Consider the following 24,362-nt stretch of genomic DNA (forward strand, 5'->3'; position numbering starts at 1 on the left):
TCATCATGTCAATGTCATCACAGTTGGTAGATTTTTTGTTCATACATTTCCCAACAATATCAACAATTTCTTTTTCTTCCACTGCTGTGAGGAACATTGAAAAAGGATTATTATCTATCAAACTGCCCAGATTTTCAACAGATGTTCCTGGATCCGGGATTTGTTCTGCTAAGACTGGTCCTACGTTTACAAAGTAATGGTTGAAGCTATTAACGACCACATCCATATTATATTCATCTTTGTCGCTTATTAAGAAAGTACCTTGGATAATTTATATATCTTGACCCATTTTTTTTATAATACTGTTCAAAGTGCTCCAAATTACTTTGATATTATTTCTGTTTTCGTTTAATAATTTCTTATAATATTCTTTCTTAGCAGCCCTTATAATATTAGTTGATTTATTTTTATATTTTTTATATCTATCCTCTGCCTCTTTAGTTTTCTGCTTTATGAACTCTCTATACAATGTATTTTTTCTTTTTACAGGCATTTTGTAAACCTCTTGTAATCCATGGATCAATAACATCAGGCATCCATTGTTGTTTTGATGAAGATGACTTGACATCATCTACCGATGACATATTTTACTTTTATTTATTTATTTATTTTTGGACAGACCGGAAGTCAGTGGTTTGGCTCATACCGGAAGTGCTGTCCACGTGCGAGTACGCGTCGCTGTCACTCAAGTTTTAATTTTTTTTTATTTTTGTAGGAAATGCGCCCTCGCGCAGGAGGAGTCGAGTGAGCTCAACCTGAACCGGATTTATTCATTCTGGGAGTGAAGCTGATTAAATATACATATTAATATAAATAGAACCGGAGTTTATTTTCACCCTATAAACGGAGACTTTAATGCGACAGTTAATTTTTTAAATTATTATTATTATTATTATTATCTAAAGCAAGTGGGACTGGAGAATGTACCCTGATGCTAGCCGGAGCCCATACAACGTTAGCCGCTTGCGAAAGCTAAGCTAAGCTAAGCTAGGCTAGGCTAACACGAAATTTACATCCTGACCGGTTAAAAGATTGAAATTTTGATTTTCGTATTTAACTCTGCATAACGGTAGATTTCTTTGTTGCCAACAAGTTTTCACTGAAAAGGGAAGGCAGGCCGCCTCCGAAAACGAAGCTGTGGAGGGGGAAAAGTGGATAACATCCTCATCCTCACCGGGCGGACGTCGCGCATCCTGCCGGCTTGCGGGTGAGTTTATCCGGTCTGCTGCTCACGCAACGCCGAGGCTTAGTACAGGGGCCTGGCGCACCGTCTAGGGAGTAGACCTCCCAGGAAAATAAGCTCTTTTAATAGACTCAACTCTTAACTGTTTCTAATTATATTATAATTATGAGAATATAGAGTTGTATATTTAGTTTGTATCGTGTATAAGTAAACGTGTTAGTCTATAAAGAGGAGGATGTTGCATCTTGGCTTGGGCATGACCAATAGGAAAGCGTTAGGAATTTGAGCTCAGGTAACAGGACAATTTAATTTAAGAAGCAAAAACTTCTTCATTTCACTTCATGTTTATCTCAGTTATAATTCTGAAAGAAATGAAGTCATTATGTAACCAGTTAGAGAGAGGACAAAACAATACGAGCTGGTGATTAGTTTGTCCTGAATGCACCAAACCCTGTCCTGCATCACTTCCTCAGAGTTTTAAAGTCAGATTAATGTATGTTGTGTGGCTTTTTTTTTTTTTAAATACACAAATGACACACGGTTTGATGTCAGCCAGCATCACTTAAGCTTCATACTGTGTCAGTATTCCTACATCCCAATATCATGGGGTCTACTTTCAGCTTTTTCCCCACTAAGAGTCACTGGGAAGCGACAAAACACAATTATAACGACTTCAGATTCTTTATAACTGTGTCTTTACAATACATAGGGCCAAATTACTCAATTCTGATTGGTCAATCAAGGAGGGCTTTTTTCCTTTACCCGGGCCGTATTTCTGAAATGCTATTGGCTAGTTCGTTGCTTGGTTACGGTTACAAAAATTAACAAACTTTATCAACAAAATGGCTGACTCTGCTGACTCGGCAATGCTGCGTTTCGCTATATTTGACGAAGAAATGATAAACCAATTGAAAGCTGCAAGCGAAAATGAAAATGCCAAAAGACGCTTTCTGGACACTTACAGTAATGCTTTTATGGCTGAGGACTACAGTTGACTTGCTAACTTTAGGACTGCAGTTGTCATGAACAGTTTTGCACTCAAGTTTCCGTCAGTCAGTACGTTTACATGCACATCCAAATCGAGCTACTGTCGGTAATCGAGCTAAGGGTCCCAGCAGGGGTGCCGGAGAAATCCAATCCTACATGCACGCAAGGAAATCGAGCTATTGTGTGAGGTACATTGTGCACCCGAGCCACAGGTGGCGCTACACGCCCCATCGTGTTGGTACACTTCCGGTTGTCGTCATGAAGAAGAGCGATTCAAGAGTATAAACAAAGTTATCAGTTCCGTGTTCTCCATTGCACGTTTTTCTCCCGTCCATGAATTTTAATATATTCAACTCCTTAAGCTGAATGAGCATGAACTCTGTCTCCTCAATGCTCCAGAAGTGCACGTTTCTGCTCGCCATTTTCTCTTCTTCGTTTGTTCCTCCTGACCTCTTCTGCTGCTCGCAACTACTGTTGTCATGCCGACCGAGGCTGTCGTGTTTCCCGCTTGTGGTCTCGTCACTCGTCACTTCCGGAAGGGGCAGTGCTGAAGTAAGTAGCTCGACTGCGTAGCTCGATAGGGTATACATGCACTAAGTAGCTCGGCAAAAATCGCATAATCTAGGTCGTGTAGCTCGATTACGAGAAATCAAGTTCGGTTCAATTTCAGCCTAGCTAAGGTGTATCCATGGTATTTAGAACTTCGATTTCAGTCGAGCAACGGCAGAAATTCGATTTTCTCTATGTGCATGTAAACGCACTCAATGAAGAGTTACAACATCAACGAAACTGACTTCATGTTAAAACTGTTAATGTTATAGTCATGCTGTCTGTTGTTGCCCAAATGAGTCTGGGTTCCCTTTTGAGTCTGGGTTCCCTTTTGAGTCTGGGTTCCCTTTTGAGTCTGGTTCCTCTCGAGGTTTCTTCGGCCCTGTCCACACGGCAACGGATTCAGGTGACTCCGATACAATTGCTTATCGTTTAGGCCTGGCGTCCACACGGCACCGGCGTTTTGGGTGCCCAAAACGCAATCTTTTTGAGAACGGGTTCCAGAGTGGAAAGATCTGGCAACGTTGCCGTTGTGAAGTCGTCTGGATGAGTAGAACGGATTTGTTTACGATGACGTCACAACCACATGACTGTGAGTGCTTCACGCCGGGTAGAAGTGTAACGAATATCACCAGGAAAAAGCCTTACAGAGCACTAGTGAGAGTGAAACACGAGCTTGGATATTATTATTATTATTATTATTATTATGTTCAGTGTTAGTTCACAGTAGTAATGCAAGAAGCAGAATAGTGACAGTAATAGTGAAGCAAAAACATGCAATTGTACAAACACTGCAGCTCTACAGCAAAATATTCATTTATGAAATGGTCTGATTCTTAACACCAGTAGTGCCAATGATCTTCTCATTGCGATGCGAGTTGTCAACAAATCCTATAACTTGGTTCATGAAACGCGCTTACAAAATATTTTCACTGTGAATATTTATTGTGTAATGGTGCAATCCCGCCAGCAAAAATAGGGGGAAAAAAGGAGCGATCTCACCTCTTCAGATGTTGATTTAAGTCCGACAATACATTCCTCAAAAAGGGCGTAGAGGAGCAAATTAATCCAATTTATTCCGGACCATTAAAGACGCCGCCTTCCGCATAGAATCATACGTCATCCTCGCCGCCATATTGGAGAGGTCAAAGCGGAGAATAAAGATTAGCTGCGTTTAACTGTACCAACAGGTTTACCGTCCAAACGAGATCATATGGGATTACCTTTCACAGGTGAGAAACAACAAATTAATCCATCAACGTGTATCATTCAATTTATTCCGGACCATTGAAGACGCCGCCTTCCGCGTAGAATCATACGTCATCCTCGCCGCCATTTTGGAGAGGTCAAAGCGGAGAATAAAGATTAGCTGCGTTTAACTGTACCAACAGGTTTACCGTCCAAACGAGATCACATGGGATTACCTTTCACAGGTGAGACTGGAAAAATACTTTTCATTGTATTTGGTCATTATAACGTAATTTTACAAACAGATTTTCCTGACTTTGTGGCTAATATGAAGTCTCGCGCATAATAGTTTATGCGCATGCGTCGTTACTTCTATTGTTCTGGTGTCTCCGAAGGGACCGTCTTACAGCGCCCCTAGAGGTGTGGCATGTGTATTGCATCGTTTTCAGCAAGCGTTGCGTTGCCATATGGACCTGATATTTTACTGATTGTTGCCCATTTGGACGCGATATATTTTTAAATAACATCTCGTTGCCGTTGTCGTGTGTATGTAGCCTTCCTCATGTCGTCTGAGGGAGTTTTTCCATGCCACTGTCGCCACAGGCTTCATCATTGGGGATAGATTAGGGATAAAATTAGCTCATGTTTAAAGTCGTTCAAATTCTGTAATGCTGCTTTGCGACAATGTTTATTGTCAAAAGCGCTATACAAATAAACTTGACTTGGCTTTAGAAACTGATTCAAACGTGCAAGATAGTCTCGCACCCTGATTGGTTCAGAAAACGGGAATGACAAATGTTGTGAACTTGAATGGCTTCCGAAGTATGAATTTGGCCCGATATATTATAAACAAGTAATCGTATGGTTCCTCGTAAAATTAAGGATCAATTTCACTTGTGATTTCGAAGTTTTGAAATTTTCAAAACTTCGAAATCACTCGTGAAATTAATCCTTAATTTTACTCGACCCCATACGATTACCTATACAAAGCCATGATGTCGGACTGAGAATAAACTGTGTTCATGTAAACACTGAACCAAAGTCAAGCCCAGTGACATTCCAAGAGTGGAGGATCCTTCTGACATTAGAATAATATGTGTAAAACTTTGTCAGGTTGCTTTCACTACTCGGAGTTTGAGTCTCTTTGCACTTCTTGGATAATAAACTGTTCTCGTTACAGATTATGATAAATTTTTAATAATTTGTGAAGATGGATGGGTGTCTGACATTTAGAGCAAGTAAAGGATAATATTCATCAGACGTTCGGCAAGGATGCAGAATACTGATGTTAAATTTTTTTTTATTTTGTGCCCAATCAGTGTCTTACTTTTCATAATATTAGTTGATGAGTAAAGGTTTATATACAGGCGTATAATGTGTGCACTTTATTTTTCAACAATCATTATTGACCGCGTCCTTGTTCATGAGTCACAGACAGATGTAACGTTTTTCGAGCAACTTTTCTGTGATCGTGAATCATCATCCCATCGTCCATGATCACTATTTGGATGATCTTTTCACCGAGACGAAAAAATTGAAAACCTGACCAGACTTGTCAATGACTCGTCTCATTGTTATGGTGACATTGACACTAAACACCACTTCCTACATGCAACACTTAATGTGTAACATGCATGTAAATTCGATTGTCCACAAAGCATCGAGTTTATGATCCATTGAAATTATTTGCACTTGGAGTGAATTTGTGAAAACTTCCCAAAGTTTATCAAAGCAAATCCTTTACGTTTTAAGTGTCTGTTTTCAAAACACACCCACAACGGGGTAATAATTAAAAAAAAAAAAGGCATGTAGCACTTCCTCTTTACTGCACTCAGACAGTTATATTTGTCAGGCGGAAGTCCATGAGACAGCTGTTCAGTGGGAAATAAGAGTTGTAAAAAGTGCATGGACTTCTTTTTTTTTATGGTGCTTTGCTGACGTTTTTAGCGTCGATCAGCACAAACACACCTCTGCTTTCCGTCTAGGAGGCAGATGATGACAGCGTCAGGACAGCTGTCTGATTATTAACGTGTCTTTACTTCATGTTTTACCTTTTCACTCACTCTTTTACTCTCTCCATGATATGAGTGAAAATAATGACCACCGTGCATTCTAATCAAGTTTTATACCTCAGCAGTTTCCCAACGATTTCAGTTTTTCACTTGTTAAACAATGACTTGTGCTTTTTTTTTAAAATCTGTTTCTAGCTACATTTAATATTGTTAGGTCCTGTTCTCATTTGTTATTGCAGCTACAAACCATCATTCCGTAAACAGTCTGCTTGTATTCTTCGTGTGCAACCATGTGACAAAATAACCATGTGACGTATGCATCCGTGGCCATGTTGGATGATATCTCATTATCTCTAGCCGCTTTATCCTGTTCTACAGGGTCACAGGCAAGCTGGAGCCTATCCCAGCTGACTACGGGCGAAAGGCGGGGTACACCCTGGACAAGTCGCCAGGTCATCACAGGGCTGACACATAGACACAGACAACCATTCACACTCACATTCACACCTACGGTCAATTTAGAGTCACCAGTTAACCTACCTGCATGTCTTTGGACTGTGGGGGAAACCGGAGCACCCGGAGGAAACCCACGCGGACACGGGGAGAACATGCAAACTCCACACAGAAAGGCCCTCGCCGGCCCCGGGGCTCGAACCCGGACCTTCTTGCTGTGAGGCGACAGCGCTAACCACTACACCACTGTGCCGCCCTGTTGGATGATATACAAATCCAAAATGCCATCTCATGTGAGCAATAACTCTGATGCATCTCCGACTTTCTGGAAATATTCTGATCCTCTGGAGTCCTCTGCCAAGTCAAAATTCAGAGAAAAAGTTGAAATTTGTGGCTTTGACCTGGATATGTTAAAACCGTCTGATTATATAGAGGATTAAGCCTCGTTACCACCGATTGAATCCCCTGATATCGGCGTGAACTCTCGTTCTACAAACCTCGTGGACAACCAAAGCACAAATGAAGGCTTAAGGCCAATTTATGCTGACAACCCAGTCCTCGCAGACGGTGTCGCAGATAGCGTCTGCGTAGCCCCACCACCTTTGCAGACGCTCTGCGCGCACCTCCCAAAAATTGTGACCACCGCAGACAGCGTCGCAGACAAGAGGGCTCTGATTGGTCCACTCTACATCCGCTGTACACGCACTTCTGCTTCCTTACTTTCCCGGTTTGTTTTGTTTTCACGACCGCCATTTTTAAAAACACGAGCGAAGATGGAGCAGCACGAAGAGCGGTTGATCGAGGAAGTGAGGAAGTACGTACATCTATACGACTCCAGTTCTAGTCATTATAAGCATAATTATAAGTAACCGGAGGATAAACACTCCACTAACCACACCCACCAACTACTCCTAGCGATTTCGCGCCCCCTTGCGTTGTAGCGGTGAATAACATCGCGCACGCCTATTACTCCCCGCTCAACGATAAATTACAACTGTCTGCGAAAAGCTATCTGCGAAAGCCTTGTCGCAAGAGCATGCAGAGGCCTTTAGAAGAGCCTCGACGCTGATAATTTCTTTGTGTCTGTCTGGGTTGGTTGGGAGTCTTCTCCTCAAACAATTAAAAGATGACCAGGTGCTTGTTCACACTCATGTAAAATCATTCATGAGAAACACTGCTCAAAAGTTAAATTTAATCAGGAGAAAGTGTAGCTTTAATTAGCAATGAACTCTTATCAGATGTAAAGTGGTCACCACACACACACACGTCGGTGTAATTAGCTTTTTCCTCACTTAAGTCCTTACGATGTATGTTTTTTGAACCATGGTGTACGCACGGCGTTCTCTGAACAGCTCTTCATATGTTTTGTCACCGTTTTTAATTATTCTGGGAATTCTTTCTGAAGAACTGTTTGTCATGAGTAGCATTATTACCGTAATTATATCCTGCACACAAAGTAGGCACTGCCTTGCTTCAAAGGCAATGAAATCAAAAGAAAATCACGAAGCATCGCAGCAACTCACACGTGAAGCGCCGCTATCTTGGTGGTTATCATCATCATCCAACGTGGCAGACTTCCGGTTTGGAAAATAAGCGTGACATCACGGGCGCACACAGAATTTCCTCGCTTGAGAAATTAAGACAAGACAAAAAAAAGTTCTACAATATGTTACATAAACAGAAAACGTCTCGGATTTTGGATTAGCGTCTGCTGTCAAAGTGCCTGTGAAGAAGTTGTTACTATAGAAACGGTAATGTATTAAGGCCTCTGCATGCTCTTGCGACAAGGCTTTCGCAGATATCTTTTCGCAGACAGTTGTAATTTATCGTTGAGCGGGGAGTATAGGCGTGTATAGGCGTGCGCGATGTTATTCACTGCTACAACGCAAGGGGGCGCAAAGTCGTTAGGAGTAGTTGGTGGATGTGGTTAGTGGAGTGTTTATCCTCCGGTTACTTATAATGACTAGAACTGGAGTCGTATAGATGTACGTACTTCCTCACTTCCTCGATCAACCGCTCTTCATGCTGCTCCATCTTCGCTCGTGTTTTTAAAAATGCTGGTCGTGAAAACAAACCAAACCAGGAAAGTAAGGAAGCAGAAGTGTGTGTACAGCGGATGTAGAGTGGACCAATCAGAGCCCTCTTGTCTGCGACGCTGTCTGCGGTGGTCACAATTTTTGGGAGGTGCGCGCAGAGCATCTGCGAAGGGGGGGAGGCTTTGCAGATGCTATCTGCGACGCCATCTGCGAGGACTGGGTTGTCAGCATAAATTGGCCTTCAGAATGAGTGTGTTTTTCTGATCTGAAGTAACGTCCTTCTGAAAACCTCAGTGGACTGATCATGATTGAGATTGATCCTACGCAGAGCAGCATCATAACGCGATAGTGTTGCAGGCACTTTAATACTTTAATGGTGTGATTTGATGATGACTGATGGTAGTTTGACGCCTTCTGCTATATATAGTTCTGAAAGTGACAGTCTTTTCTAAACTGAAAAACACCCCCCCCCCCCCCCCCCCCCCCCCCCCCCGTCCTCCAAGCCACTAGTTTTGTGAAAGAAAAATCACACCACTGAGTGTGGCAGACATTTTAACAGCTGGTTATCTGATCACAAACTGAAGTGCTTGAACTTGTATCCATTTCATTACTCACCCAGCTACACAACTTGATCAAAGCGTGACGTTTACCGTGTGAGGAGACCATACTTCGCTAACGAGGATTTAGACGCCTTTGTGCAGACTGATGTTCATTAAACCGCTCATGACCCAGCAGACATGCCAAGACAGGGTTGCAGTCCTTGAAAAAAATCTTCCAGTCTTGCTTGCCCAATGGGCGAGCAGCACCCAAAACGTGCTCGCCTGAAAAACAATTCCACTTGCCCAGAGCTTTATTTTATTTTGGAGAGGACGGAATGCAGTTGAATATTTTTTTTTAAATAGGTAAAGAAGCATAATTATGCTAAATCCACAAAACCATAACACCAATATATGCAGACACATTCAGAAAGAAGTTCTAGGAGCAGAGGAATGAATAATTTAGGGTGTATTAAGCTGTGGAGAGTTTTGAGTGAGTATAATAATAATAATGCTGGAGCTTTGTTTCTGTTATCAAAGGAACCCAATCCTGTACAAAATGTCACCGTGAAACCTGAGTGTAGAAATGAACCTACAGTTCGAGAGAGTTCCCCACACACACACACACACACACACACACACACACACACACACACACACACTGAACTTTACAACAGCTGCACGCATGTGAAATGGAAATAAATCGACAAAGGCAGGAAAAACTATTTTGGATAAAATCGTTATTGTCTGTTACACACTCAGTGCGTTTACATGCACATAGAGAAAATCGAATTTCTGCCGTTGCTCGACTGAAATCGAAGTTCTAAATGCCATGGAAACACCTTAGCTCGGCTGAAATCGAACCGAACTTGATTTCTCGTAATCGAGCTACACGACCTAGATTATGCGATTGTAGCCGAGCTACTTAGTGCATGTAAACCCTATCGAGCTACGTAGTCGAGCTACTTACTTCAGCACTGCCCCTTCTGGGAGTGACGAGACCACTAGCGGGAAACACAACAGCCTCGGTCGGCATGACAACAGCAGTAGAAACGTGCACTTCTGGAGCAATGAGGAGACAGAGTTCATGCTCATTCAGCTTAATGAGGGCATATATATTAGTGCTGTCAAAAATGTCGCGTTATTAACGCGTTAACTTGACTCAATTTTAACGGCGATAATTTTTTTATCGCAAGATTAACGCTCTGTGACATGATGTAGGTTTTTCATAAGCTTTTGAAACTGCCAGGAACAGAGACTTTGCTTAGAAAACCGATAGCAGCTAGACTGTAATGCCCCGCCCCGCACAGCCAGAGTCCTCTGCCCCCCCCCCCCCCCCCCCCCCCAAAAGAACCAGCGCAGGCAGGGCGCGCTAGTAGAGATGGGATTTATGGCTCTTTGATGGGATCCGCATCTTTGTGATCCGTTCTTTGAAAAGAGCCGTTTCAAAAGACTGGCTCATTTGGCTCTTTTTAAATATTTATTCAGTTTTAAGAAGACAGCGTCTAAAGAAGCCAGATCCCTCTGAACTGTAAAATCAATGCTATCCCAGAAATCCTTCCTGTAATATGCAAATTTGGCCGCCTCTGATTGGACAGCGTGACACATCAACAGGCAGAAAGTGTAAAAGTACAAAATGTGTTAAGTGAGCTGAAACAGTAAAGATCAGATTCAATGCAATATTTATCAACGAACAACTTAAACTTAATATAATAGTGTACTTTATATTATAATCAAGCATGTCAAGCCTACCGTCACTGTGTAACCTATCTCTCTGATTAGAGTTGTAGACTAACTCAAACAGTAGATCATTTCACTCATGGTTCTCTTGCTAGCCCCGCGCCGGTGCTTGGCTTAGGTTTCACTTTGCAGTGGCTGTGTCAAGACGTGTTATGCTTTGCAATAAAAAAAAAAAAAACATTGGTACAAATCAAGCTCATTCACTTTTTTATGCTGATAAGAGAATTACAATGTTTTTTTATGTGACAAAAATGTGCGATTAAATTGCGATTAATCGCGAGTTAACTATGACTGTCGCGACATTAATCATGATTAAATATTTTAATCGCTTGACAGCACTAACATATATATATATATATATATATATATATATATATATATATATATATATATATATATCAGCTGTCCACCAATCACAGGCTCCTGTGCCACAATGACGGTATATATATATATATATATATATATATATATATATATATATATCTCGATGTTGCTGTCCTCGTCGTCGTTCTTCTTGTGAACACGGAACTGATAACTTTGTTTATACTCTTGAATAGCTCTTCATGACGACAACCGGAAGTGTACCAACACGATGGGGCGTGTAGCGCCACCTGTGGCTCGGGTGCACAATGTACCTCACACAATAGCTCGATTTCCTTGTGTGCATGTAGGATTGGATTTCTCTAGCACCCCTGCTGGGACCCTTAGCTCGATTACCGACAGTAGCTCGATTTGGTTGTGCATGTAAACGCACTGACTGATCAACCTGTGTGACTCAGCTGTGCCTTTGAATCGAGAATTAATGAAAAGGGAACTGAACATTAACCGTTTATTGAAATTATTATTACAAGGGTGATTGTAGTTACTATATGACTAGCTACAACTGGAATGTGCTGATTCTGTTAGTGTTTGTAATTATTGTACCGTCCACCATTAGATAAAATTAAAATAAAATCTTGCAATATTGTTTGATTTATTTTACAAATAACACTTCAGATATTGTTTTAACAATAATAAACATCACTGTATAAATGATAGTGCAAACAGCTCTGTAACTACATGTCCTTGGGGTTGCTGAGACATACAGGGCTGGAATAGTTTACCATCCAGCCCACAGTTCAGGTTGGAGTCCTTTTGAGAGTAAATGCTTTGGCTTTCGCAACATTCTGTTCCCAAAAGCTAATGTTGGGGAAAGTCTTTATACAAACAAGGTTTTCTTGCTTTTGTAGGTTTTTTTTTTTTAAGCTGTTCTTCCGTGTCGGGACTTTTCTGGAAAAAGAAGGTATATTCCAACATGTAGCTAATGTTAGGCTCCAAATCTACACCGTCACTCCAGTCGTTTTGAGGAATTTTGTATGGATCATAGCTGCTAATAAACTAATTTCCACGAATATCTATCCTTCACTTCTTTCTGACTAAGATTATCCAAGTAATCCAGTAGTAGAGCTTTTTTTCTTTGGACAACGGCAACAGACGGCGGACATCTCCGCTTGGCTTCAGTATGTGAACAGGCAGTCAGCGGCTCCCGTATGTGTTTACGATTTTAATGTCACGATTTACAACCAATGGGAGACACCCTTTGTCAGCTGTCCACCAATCACAGGCTCCCGTGCCACAATGACGGTATGTTGATAAATATTTAGAAAATAAAAATATTACAAAATATATGAAACATCAAAAGCAATAAAAAAAAAATCATTATGTACACACACACACACACACACACAGGTTAGAGGTAAGGAACATTACTCAGTGATATTGTTTATTATTAACTCCAATCGTGATATAAAAGTTCCAAGTTTAACACCTGCCTGCTTCAACCGTGCTGCTGGCACACAATGTCCTCAACCCTCGTTGCCTTTAGCCCATTGGTATAATTATGTCATTACATGGACCCCTCTGAGCCGAGCTTTTCCAGTAGACTCGAACACATGCATGCTTCGATGAATTATAACCAAAAACAAGGAAATTTGAATGATTTCCTTAAAATATTTTTTTTGTACTTTTATATATTGCCGTGTTGATGAATAAAACTTTTTAACGCATTTCCCGTGAAACGAGATTTGGTAGGATTAACTTTATACAGGAACCAGTCCAAGAAAACAAGGTTTTTGATAGACACGGGTGAACTTTGTTTTGACGAGGAGTCAGATGTCACGATACGTGATTCACTTTGCAGAATAATAATAATTGAAATATGCTACTGACACTTCAGATCTGCATCACGGAGCGGTTGCTTAGGTTGCCAGCACTAACTTTTGTCGTCTGATCGGATGATTACCGTTAAAGTTTTACTCGTCCTTGCACATACTTTAGTCGTCTTGGACGATCAGACATGCGGTTTTTCGAGCATAGAAAAGGAAATTAATCCACGGTGATACCTGATCGGTTTAATGTAGTATAGATCAGGGCTGGGCGATATGATATATATTACTATCGCGATAAATTCTCACAATGCACTTTTGAGATTTTTTTTCTTTTATTTATTTATTTATTTTTAAAGAGTGGATGAATTAAAAGTTTCATAAAATGTTAAAATTTTTACAGGTGTAAAAATATTCTTTGCCATGTGTGTGTGTCCATTTATTTACTTGCTTAGTATAAATAAAAATAATTTACATTCTGACTTTTTTGGAGATAGTTTAATAAAAAAAAAAAAAGGTATTGCTGACAATTTGTTCCCAAACCTTAAATATCATGATGTGTATTGTAGAAATGACTTTGAGAATCGTGATACGATGTTTCGGTCATATCAGCCAGCCTGTTGAAAGTTTTACACAAAATACAGAATGTGGTGTTTCTGTTGTCGTGATATTCGTGTTCTCACTGATCTAAAACCGATGAGGATAAAGATGGAGGCAGTTACAATCTGATTTTGCAAATTGATTGATTGCATGTACTGGTTAATGTCTATAACTGAAACGCACGTCACAATCAGAACGTGTAGAAACGTAATCGCAATCTTCGCCGTTAGCACGCAGCCCTGCAGCGGTACACGACATGACGGCAAGCAGGGACGCGGCTATAACGGGTTTTAATCGGTCTACACGCAGGGATGTTGTCACGTGATACGTAGATGGCAGAGATGTCCACAAGTGCTGGCAATCGGCAGTTTTCTCCACCTACACAGACGGTCTGTGCCGGCAACTCGATCCCAGAAAAAAATAAAAACTTGCCTTTCAATGTTCAAGTGATTTTTATATAGTCTCCGCTGCCCAGGATTTGCTGCAAATCCAATTATTTCACCATAAAATTGTCTTTGATTTGGGTCTAGCGTGCCCGGATGTGACGCCATATTTGTTGATTGATTCTTGTGCTCTGATTGGCTGAGCCGGACCACATGACCACGCTGTGGCGTATGTAGTTATGTTAGAGTCAGGCAGCATACTACAGAGGGGAACTGAGAAAGCCAAGCACGCACGCACGTTTGGAGGGAAATTTCATACAAGTTCTGCAAGTATTTTACAGGGAAATGGTTAATTTATTAGCTGAGAATGTGCCAGAAGGCATGTAAATTAAAGGTTATGTATTTTTATTTTTTTATTTTTCATTTCCGGGTGAGAGTACGTCGTGCGCGTTCTGGCTGCCGCTTCTCACCAGAGCTTTTTTTATTTTCTTTTTATTTTCTTTTTCTATTTTCATTTTTATTTATTTTTTTATTTATTTCTGTGTGTTTGTGTAGTTTGATGTTTGTTTGAGTGTTTTTGTCTGCCGGTTGTGGTGTAGCTCCAGACCCAGTTTTGGGCGTCGGTTCCCTCCAGGCCTTGGTTCGCTGTGGGCGATGCCTGCGCTCCCAGCTGTGGACTGCAGTGAGCTCGTTGCTCATTTTACGTCGTGGTTGTCCAGCGCTCTGTGCTTTTGTGCTTGGCGTGATGTTCCGAGCGATGTTGCTCGGTGGCGTCGCGGCGGCTGTGCAGGCGGTTTGGGACACACCAGCGCTCTGCGTGGCGGAGCTTCTCTGCTCGCTTTGTGGATCCATGGCGTGGTGTTCGAGCGATGTTGCTGACGGCGGCGGTGCTGGAGATGTGGGACTCGTTTTCGTGCGCCTTTTGGTGGGACTGTGGCTGCTACACCACGGGAATTACATCCTGACCCCTACTTGGTGGACTTTTTACTTTTTATTTTTTTTTTATTATTATTTTTTATTTCTTTTTATTTAATTTTATTTATTTATTTATTTATTTATTTTTCCTTGTCTATAATTGTAAAACGTCCTTGGGTTTCTTGAAAGGCGCTATATAAATTTAACATTATTATTAAATTTCAAATATTTCTGGGGGGGCATGCCTGCAGACACCCCACCCCAGCATCAGCGCATCGCAAATTCCAGAGCCGCCTACTACCCCTTTTTTTTTTTTTTTTTAAATATATATATAAAGCTGGCTACTTTAGATTTTCTGGAGGACCCTGCGGTGATGTTTCTCTGAAGCTGTGGTATTGTTTTAGTGAGTCATTGGTGGCCAGAGCAGAACTCCACCCCCACCATCACTCAGCACAATTACTCATCCCAGTGAACACTGGAGTTTGTGGATATCTGATCATTACACTAAAATGTCTCAGAAATAAACGGTTTAATTATCCAGAACTGATGGCTTAAAAAAAAACACAGTAAAATGATTTTCACCACTTCTGCATGGCGTAAAGGTTAGAGAAGCAGCTTTGGGACCAAAAGGTCACTGGTTCCATTCCCTGGAGCACCAGGAGTGGCTGAAGTGCCCTTGAGCAAGGCCCCTAAACCCCCAACTGCTCCCTGGGTGTGTCAGAGTCCTGTTGTACGCTGCTCTCGATAAGAGTGTCTGCGAAATGTCATTAATGTAATCTCAGGTTTAATTAATGCATTCAGTGCATTCTGAGTGCCAGTCCTAGGCCTGGACAGATTGGGAAGGGTTGTGTCAGGAAGGGAATCCGGAGTGAAACCTATTCCGAATCAGATATGCAGATCATAAATCGGGGCAGAATTGGGTCGACTGTGATATAACAACGTAACGTTACTCTGTCACATTATGCAGTGACGCGTATCACTGATTTTATTGTATTATAATCACCAGACCTGCCAACTGTTCCACCTTTTGAAGATGAGCCAATCAGTGTGCCAGTCTGGAACGATCAGCAGTGTGTCGTTCTCGGATCATTTCAGAGCGTTAGTGGTTTAGTGCACGGTTATGTGTAATACGACGATGAGGAAGTTGAAAAAGAGAGAGATGTAATATATGTGTCATGCAACGAGGAACCCGGTAGCATTAAAAGACGTTCAGGAGTAGAAAATAGATTTTTTTAAAAAAATTTTTATTTTTATGTAGAATTATGAGCTCATTTCCAGATATCTGACTTCCTCCTTCAGCCTCCATCATTTCGAAATGCAGCACCACTTTTTCAAACGCAATTTGGTTTAATTTATATTACAAAAAAAAGGGAAGTGCAGCAGGAGTGGCACATAGGGCTGTGCCGATAGACGATGCCATCGTCCATCGACGATGGTGGTCATCCATCACCATCGTGATACCACGCCCCCTCCTGTCATAATCATGCATATACGGTATCATCTGGGCCTATTTAACCTAAAGTTAGTTTTTTGTTAGTTAGTTTTGTTTAATATATAAATATATAACATATAATTATAAATACATAATTATATAAATCATTATAAAGTAATATCCTATTACCGCTTGTTCACGTAGGCTATGGTGCAGGGACGTGCTAGTGAACATAACATGTGGTTACACAAATACAGTATGCTACTAATAATAAATTTTGACTTCATTTTTTAGCCTACACTATACTTTTAATGTAAAATTTGTCATGTTGTTCAAACAAATAGCCACTATTAACGACTTCAGTCGGGAAATATTGCACCCCAAACGGCAGTGAAGCGCAGACTTCGGCAGAAGTCAAATAACTTTAATCTGGTAATTAGGCCAGACACAGAATGGTCCACTCTAAGCCATAATGTCAAACCAAATGGAAGAATGAAGGTGATTCTGACAAATGTAAAGACAGTTTAAAAAAAAAACAAAAAAAAACAATATTAAATCATGATTTTAAAAGCTGGTGCAATAATTCAAACACTAATAAATTGGAAAAATTAGCGCGTTCAAGTGCGCACTAAAGGCCGAAACGCATCTTCAATTGATATGGTGTAAATAAACAATGAGTAATAGCTTAAGTGTAGTTTCTTCTCATAGTTTGAATACTAGTCTTTCATTGTTAGAGCAGATTAATATCTTGCCGTGATCAGTGAGTGCTCGGGGAGGTTCATTTCCACCTGCGCTTTGCGCAGCTCATTTCTCCGAAGCCAGCTGTGCACAAACGCAGTGTTGACTGCTCGGCAAACTCCAAATGCTCGGTCTGTACTGGCCCTCTGTTGCGCAAGCGAGTTGGTTATGGCCAGGTTCAAATTGTGCCCAAAACAACTTAACCACGGCCATTTCAATTGCCTGATGGCTGCGACAATATTTGCCCCGTTGTTATACAGGCGATCTTTTTCTCCTCTATTTTCCATTCGGCAAGTGTCTCGCGCAATGCGTCTTCTAAATTGTCCGCTGAGTGCGTCTCTGGCATGGAACTCGTCTGCAGGCATTTGGGCTGCATTGCCCACTCTCGGTCCACATAATGTACGGTAGCTGACATATAGGGCATCATGTTGCAGCTGGACCACGTTATCAAGGCCAAATATTCCACATCACCTAGCGCTTTTTTTTCTTTACGTGCCAAAGCCTCGGATGAGTATCTAATACTTTTAATAATAATAATATATTTAATAATGTGGTATTATTACGATCATATCACCCACGATATGATCGTCCATCACGATGTTTGCACTGCAAACATCGTCGATGCCAATTAAGGGGACATCGCACAGCCCTAGTGGCACACTGAGATCAAAAATATTTTGGGCCATAAGGAACCCCTCTCGCAGTTCTGTACATTCGGACACGTTTGAAGCAAGTCATTCCTGGAGAAATCCATCCCATAATTTGTTTAAGAAGGGAAACGAGGTGAACAGAACTGAGGAATAATGTGTACAAATGTAGATTTGTGGTTAATCTGTAAAAGTGAGGGAAGGTGAGGTTAGGTAGGATTAGTTTTTGTCCCTTTAACTTGTTAGATCTCTAACAGGTAGGTGGATTCAGCATTTGCATGATTCCTGCTCATACTCGCTAAACTCCGCCCCCAGGCTCTACAGTAGCCGTCAGAGTAGCATACCTATAAAATGATTGACAGGAAGTGCAGCCAAACACAAACGAGCGTTCCTGAGATGCATTCAGAAAGTTGGTTTTCTCAGAGACTTGATATACTTTTTACTAAGACCATAGCTTCATCTGCTTGGGGGGGGTCATGTTTTGCGAGACAGACCTAATAATTACTATTAAAATGTTCATGTCCTTATTAACAGACCTACAGCAGTTTATCAGGGTTGTACAGTGCCTTGCAAAAGTATTCATACCCCTTGAACTTTTTCACATTTTTCCACCTTACAACCACAAACTTAAAAGTTTTTATTGAGATTTTATGTGATAGACCAACACAGAGTAGCACATAATTGTGAAGTGAAACGAAAATGATAAATGGTCTTCAAAATTTTAAACAAATAAAAATCTGAAAAATGTGATGTGCATTAGTATTCAGCCCCCCGTGTCAATACTTTGTAGAGCCACCTTTTGCTGCAATTACAGCTGCAAGTCTTTTGTGGTATGTCTCTACCAGCTTTGCACATCTAGACACTGAAATTTTTGCCCATTCTTCTTTGCAAAATAGCTCAAGCTCAGCCAGATTGGATGGAGAGCGTCTGTGAACAAACAGCAATTTTCAAGTCTTGCCACAGATGCTCAATGGGATTTAGGTCTGAACTTTGACTGGGCCATTCTAACCCATGAATATTCTTTGATCTAAACCATTCCATTGTAGCTCTGGCTGTATGTTTAGGGTCATTGTCTTGCTGGAAGGTGAATCTCCTTCCCAGTCTCAAGTCTTTTGCAGCCTCCAACAGGTTTTCTTCCAGGATTGCCCTGCATTTAGCTCCATCCAGCTTCCCCTCAACTCTGACCAGCTTCCCTGTCCCTGCTGAAGAAAAGCATCCCCATAGCATGATGCTGCCACCACCATGTTTCACAGTGGGGATGGTGTGTGCAGGGTGATGAGCAGTGTTAGTTTTCTGCCACACATAGCGCTTTGCATTTAGGCCAGAAAGTTCAACTTTGGTCTCATCTGACCAAAGCACCTTCTTCCACATGTTTGCTGTGTCCCCTACATGGCTTCTTATGCCTGTCTTTCAACAATGGCTTTCTTCTTGCCACTCTTCCAAAAAGGCCAGATTTGTGGAGTGTACGACTTCTAGTTGTCGCAGATTCTCCCACCTGAGCTGTGGATTTCTGCAGCTCCTCCAGAGTGATCATGGGCCTCTTGGCTGCTGCTCTGACCAGTGCTCTCCTTGCTCGCTCTGTCAGTTTAGGTGGACGGCCATGTCTTGGTAGGTTTGCAGTTGTGCCATACTTTTTCCATTTTTGAATGATGGATTGAACAGTGCTTCTTGAGATGTTCAGAGCTTGGGATATTTTTTTTATAACCTAACCCTGCTTTAAACTTCTCCAGAACTTTATCCCTGACCTGTCTGGTGAGTTCTTTGGTCTTCATGATGCTGTTTGTTCTTCAGTGTTCTCTAACAAACCACTGAGGCCTTCACAGAACAAGTGTATTTATGCTGAGAGTAAATTACACACAGTAGGACTCTATTAACTAATTAGATGACTTCTGAAGGCAATTGATTGCACTGGATTGTATTTGGAGGTATCAGAGTACAGGGGGCTGAATACTAATGCACACCACATTTTTCAGATTTTTATTTGTTTAAAATTTTGAAGACCATTTATCATTTTCGTTTCACTTCACAATTATGTGCTACTCTGTGTTGGTCTATCACATGAAATCTCAATAAAAAACTTTTAAGTTTGTGGTGGAAAAATGTGAAAAAGTTCAAGGGGTATGAATACTTTTGCAAGGCACTGTAAATGTGACCGCGCATACGTAAGTCATACACATTTGCAACAACTGACGAGAGGGTGTGATAAACCTGCCTCTCTCACGCACACTGTTGATCACATGACCATGTGGCTAACCATTCTATGTAATGACCACACAAGGAGAGGGGTGGAAAAAAAGTCCTCTGATCTCCACTTAACATTGTGCTCATACTAGTAATCGAAAGCAGCTGGTCGTTTCCTGTTCGATTCACGACACGGAGACGCTGATGAGTAACGCCGGAATCTTAATTATATCCAAGTTAGACGTGAAGTGACAAATCCAAATGATTGGCTAATCTATCCAAAAGATGAATCCTATGATGTGAATTCTGTGCTCTCACAGGTGTGTGTGTGTGTGTGTGTGTGTGTGTGTGTGTGTGTGTGTGTGTGAGAGTGAGTTCCCTTTCAGTATTTGGTGGAACAGATGAAAGGCAGAACACAGCTCAAAATTCGCGGTGGTCCAGTCGGCCGAGGCGACTTAATTTGTCATTTGGTGGGTAATTCCTGTCACTAGCCAGCTGAAAATAAAAAAAAATGTATATGAAGTGAAGATTCAGACACACCGTCAACTAAAGCCGCCACATATTAAGCGTGTGCCGTGTCTGTGTTCATCGACGTGTTTATCGGCAGGATGGAAAATACCGAAGAATTCCGAATCATATCGTGTACGAGTCAGGCTGTCAGATTTTTCATTACTGCGCATGCATATAACGCATCTCGTTGAATATCGCGGTAATCACGTTATCAAATTTAATAGATGTGGCCACATTATCGCCCATTTAGACACGTGTTTTTGTTGTTGTTTACATCTACATCTGCCAAAGCTACGTTGCGATGTGGAATTTTCTGAAAGGTGTACAGAAACCGCCAGAGACGGGGACAAAGCGACCTCGATCTGAAGAGGAGAAGAAGGCCGCTGATAAAGCGTACGAGAAGGAGAAACGACAAAGGACTTATAAGCAAACGTGGGAGCAGGGTAGGCCTTGGCTGCGATATGATTTTTATGGAATAATTAATCTTTTTCAAGTTGATTCCTAGTCCACGGTGGTGTAGTGGTTAGCGCTGTCGCCTCACAGCAAGAAGGTCCGGGTTCGAGCCCCGTGGCCGGCGAGGGCCTTTCTGTGTGGAGTTTGCATGTTCTCCCCGTGTCCGCGTGGGTTTCCTCCGGGTGCTCCGGTTTCCCCCACAGTCCAAAGACATGCAGGTTAGGTTAACTGGTGACTCTAAATTGGCCGTAGGTGTGAATGTGAGTGTGAATGGTTGTCTGTGTCTGTGTCAGCCCTGTGATGACCTGGCGACTTGTCCAGGGTGTACCCCGCCTTTCGCCCGTAGTCAGCTGGGATAGGCTCCAGCTCGCCTGCGACCCTGTAGAAGGATAAAGCAGCTAGAGATAATGAGATGAGATGATTCCTAGTCAATATGGAGCTCCTAATGCTTTCTCTCTCATAAATGGTTAAATACAGAAAGCATGTTGGACATAGTTTGGGTGCTATAGTCATGATACTAAGTATACAACCCCGATTCCAAAAAAGTTAGGACAAAGTACAAATTGTAAATAAAAACGGAATGCAATAATTTACAAATCTCAAAAACTGATATTGTATTCACAATAGAACATAGACAACATATCAAATGTCCAAAGTGAGACATTTTGAAATTTCATGCCAAATATTGGCTCATTTGAAATTTCATGACAGCAACACATCTCAAAAAAGTTGGGACAGGGGCAATAAGAGGCTGGAAAAGTTAAAGGTACAAAAAAGGAACAGCTGGAAGACCAAATTGCAACTCATTAGGTCAATTGGCAATAGGTCATTAACATGACTGGGTATAAAAAGAGCATCTTGGAGTGGCAGCGGCTCTCAGAAGTAAAGATGGGAAGAGGATCACCAATCCCCCTAATTCTGCGCTGACAAATAGTGGAGCAATATCAGAAAGGAGTTCGACAGTGTAAAATTGCAAAGGGTTTGAACATATCATCATCTACAGTGCATAATATTATCAAAAGATTCAGAGAATCTGGAAGAATCTCTGTGCGTAAGGGTCAAGGCCGGAAAACCATACTGGGTGCCCGTGATCTTCGGGCCCTTAGACGGCACTGCATCACATACAGGCATGCTTCTGTATTGGAAATCACAAAATGGGCTCAGGAATATTTCCAGAGAACATTATCTGTGAACACAATTCACCGTGCCATCCGCCGTTGCCAGCTAAAACTCTATAGTTCAAAGAAGAAGCTGTATCTAAACACGATCCAGAAGCGCAGACGTCTTCTCTGGGCCAAGGCTCATTTAAAATGGACTGTGGCAAAGTGGAAAACTGTTCTGTGGTCAGACGAATCAAAATTTGAAGTTCTTTATGGAAATCAGGGACGCCGTGTCATTCGGACTAAAGAGGAGAAGGACGACCCAAGTTGTTATCGGCGCTCAGTTCAGAAGCCTGCATCTCTGATGGTATGGGGTTGCATTAGTGCGTGTGGCATGGGCAGCTTACACATCTGGAAAGACACCATCAATGCTGAAAGGTATATCCAGGTTCTAGAGCAACATATGCTCCCATCCAGACGACGTCTCTTTCAGGGAAGGCCTTGCATTTTCCAACATGACAATGCCAAACCACATACTGCATCAATTACAGCATCATGGCTGCGTAGAAGAAGGGTCCGGGTACTGAACTGGCCAGCCTGCAGTCCAGACCTTTCACCCATAGAAAGCATTTGGCGCATCATAAAACGGAAGATACGACAAAAAAGACCTAAGACAGTTGAGCAACTAGAATCCTACATTAGACAAGAATGGGTTAACATTCCTATCCCTAAACTTGAGCAACTTGTCTCCTCAGTCCCCAGACGTTTACAGACTGTTGTAAAGAGAAAAGGGGATGTCTCACAGTGGTAAACATGGCCTTGTCCCAACTTTTTTGAGATGTGTTGTTGTCATGAAATTTAAAATCACCTAATTTTTCTCTTTAAATGAGACATTTTCTCAGTTTAAACATTTGATATGTCATCTATGTTCTATTCTGAATAAAATATGGAATTTTGAAACTTCCACATCATTGCATTCCGTTTTTATTTACAATTTGTACTTTGTCCCGACTTTTTTGGAATCGGGGGTTGTATTTGTTTTCGATACTCATACACCAAGTTGCCAAGTTTTCCAATGTATTATTATTTGTTGATATTATATTATGGTGCTCTGTGTTGTTCTCATTTATGTATTTAACAACAGTATCAAAATACTTGGGTCTTGAAATAAATGCACACAGTGGTCGAAATACTTTTTTCCAGTGTTCTGCAATATTGCAGAATGTCAATTTTGTTCTGCAATTTGGAAATATTTTCTGCAAATACACAAGCCTCCATACTACACCCTTCTCAACCTAATAATGCCTATATTTACACTACCGTTCAAAAGTTTGGGGTCACTTTGAAATGTCCTTATTTTTGAAAGAAAAGCACTGTTCTTTTCAATGAAGATCACTTTAAACTAATCAGAAATGCACTCTATACATTGCTAATGTGGTAAATGACTATTCTAGCTGCAAATGTCTGGTTTTTGGTGCAATATCTCCATAGGTGTATAGAGGCCCATTTCCAGCAACTCTCACTCCAGTGTTCTAATGGTACAATGTGTTTGCTCATTGCCTCAGAAGGCTAATGGATGATTAGAAAACCCTTGTACAATCATGTCAGCACAGCTGAAAACCGTTGAGCTCTTTAGAGAAGCTATAAAACTGACCTTCCTTTGAGCAGATTGAGTTTCTGGAGCATCACATTTCTGCGGTCTCAAAAGTAGCCGGTCACCGGCGGCAAATCGCCATCTGTGGCTTGTTATGCCGCTGGCTATTGTTAGTCGAGTCACAAAATTTAATATTAAATATTTCTGACGGCAAAAAAAGTTGTGAACGTAAATTACATCCACTATGTCATGTATGTCCGTTGCCGCGTCAACTTTGTTTACATCCTCGACGAGTGCAGCCATTACTGCCCCTTGTGCCATATGTAAGCCGTACTCTGATTGCCTTAGAGTGTTCCATGGACTGTGAATGGTTAATGGCGGCTCGGCTCAGTTTTCCTAAGTGCGCTTCCATGTTTATGTAGGAGGGCTGATAGAAGTGGCGAAACATTTTACTTTTTATAATTTCTTTCACAACTTGAATGCGTTGAAACAAAAAATTATGACAAACTAACGCCGCTTACACTAAAATATCGAGGGAAATTTGTAATAAAAACTTTACGGTCGGCAATTTCGACGCGGAAATTCTCGATCGGTCGGGTTACCGGAAACACACTATTTTTTTTATTTGGCCTAACTAGATTTATATAATTTCGATTCAGTAGCCCTCTACATGATTAGGTTGATGAGATTTGGATAAAAGTTATTTTCAATAGAAATGTTGAGACTGTCAGTGAGTGCTGCTAGCTGCTGTTTTTTAATAACGATGAAGTCAGCTGATGAAGTACATGTAGCTGCATTTTATGTAACAGTTTATTGACTGCCAAAAAATAAACATTTTGATTATAATTGAAGTTGTTTTGTTCTTCATCTGTATTCAAGATTTCACCATATTCTTCAATAGTATTAGAGAATCTGGAGAAACTTGTCACCTTAGCTTAGTCAAAGTGCACATCAGACTTAAAATTATTATATCATCCATAT

General features: G+C 41.2%; 1 protein-coding gene across 3 annotated transcripts in view; it reads left to right on the forward strand.

Moving 5' to 3' along the window:
* Nucleotides 1–735: 735 nt before the first annotated feature.
* Nucleotides 736–24,362, forward strand: part of LOC132868896 (TBC1 domain family member 10A-like) — an 85,660-nt gene continuing 62,033 nt past the window's right edge. For 2 of the 3 annotated variants that reach the window (XR_009650893.1, XM_060902170.1), the window contains exon 1: nucleotides 19,680–20,194. Coding sequence is in view for 1 of the 3 variants with exons in the window: in XM_060902170.1 (XP_060758153.1) it covers nucleotides 20,126–20,194 (69 nt within the window). In the remaining 2 variants the exon portion in view is untranslated. Of the gene's footprint in view, nucleotides 1,208–19,679; nucleotides 20,195–24,362 lie in introns of those variants that run through there. The other variant, XM_060902171.1, reaches the window with a different exon arrangement.

This window comes from Neoarius graeffei, chromosome 20 (assembly GCF_027579695.1).
Source record: "Neoarius graeffei isolate fNeoGra1 chromosome 20, fNeoGra1.pri, whole genome shotgun sequence".
Classification (NCBI taxonomy): domain Eukaryota; kingdom Metazoa; phylum Chordata; class Actinopteri; order Siluriformes; family Ariidae; genus Neoarius; species Neoarius graeffei.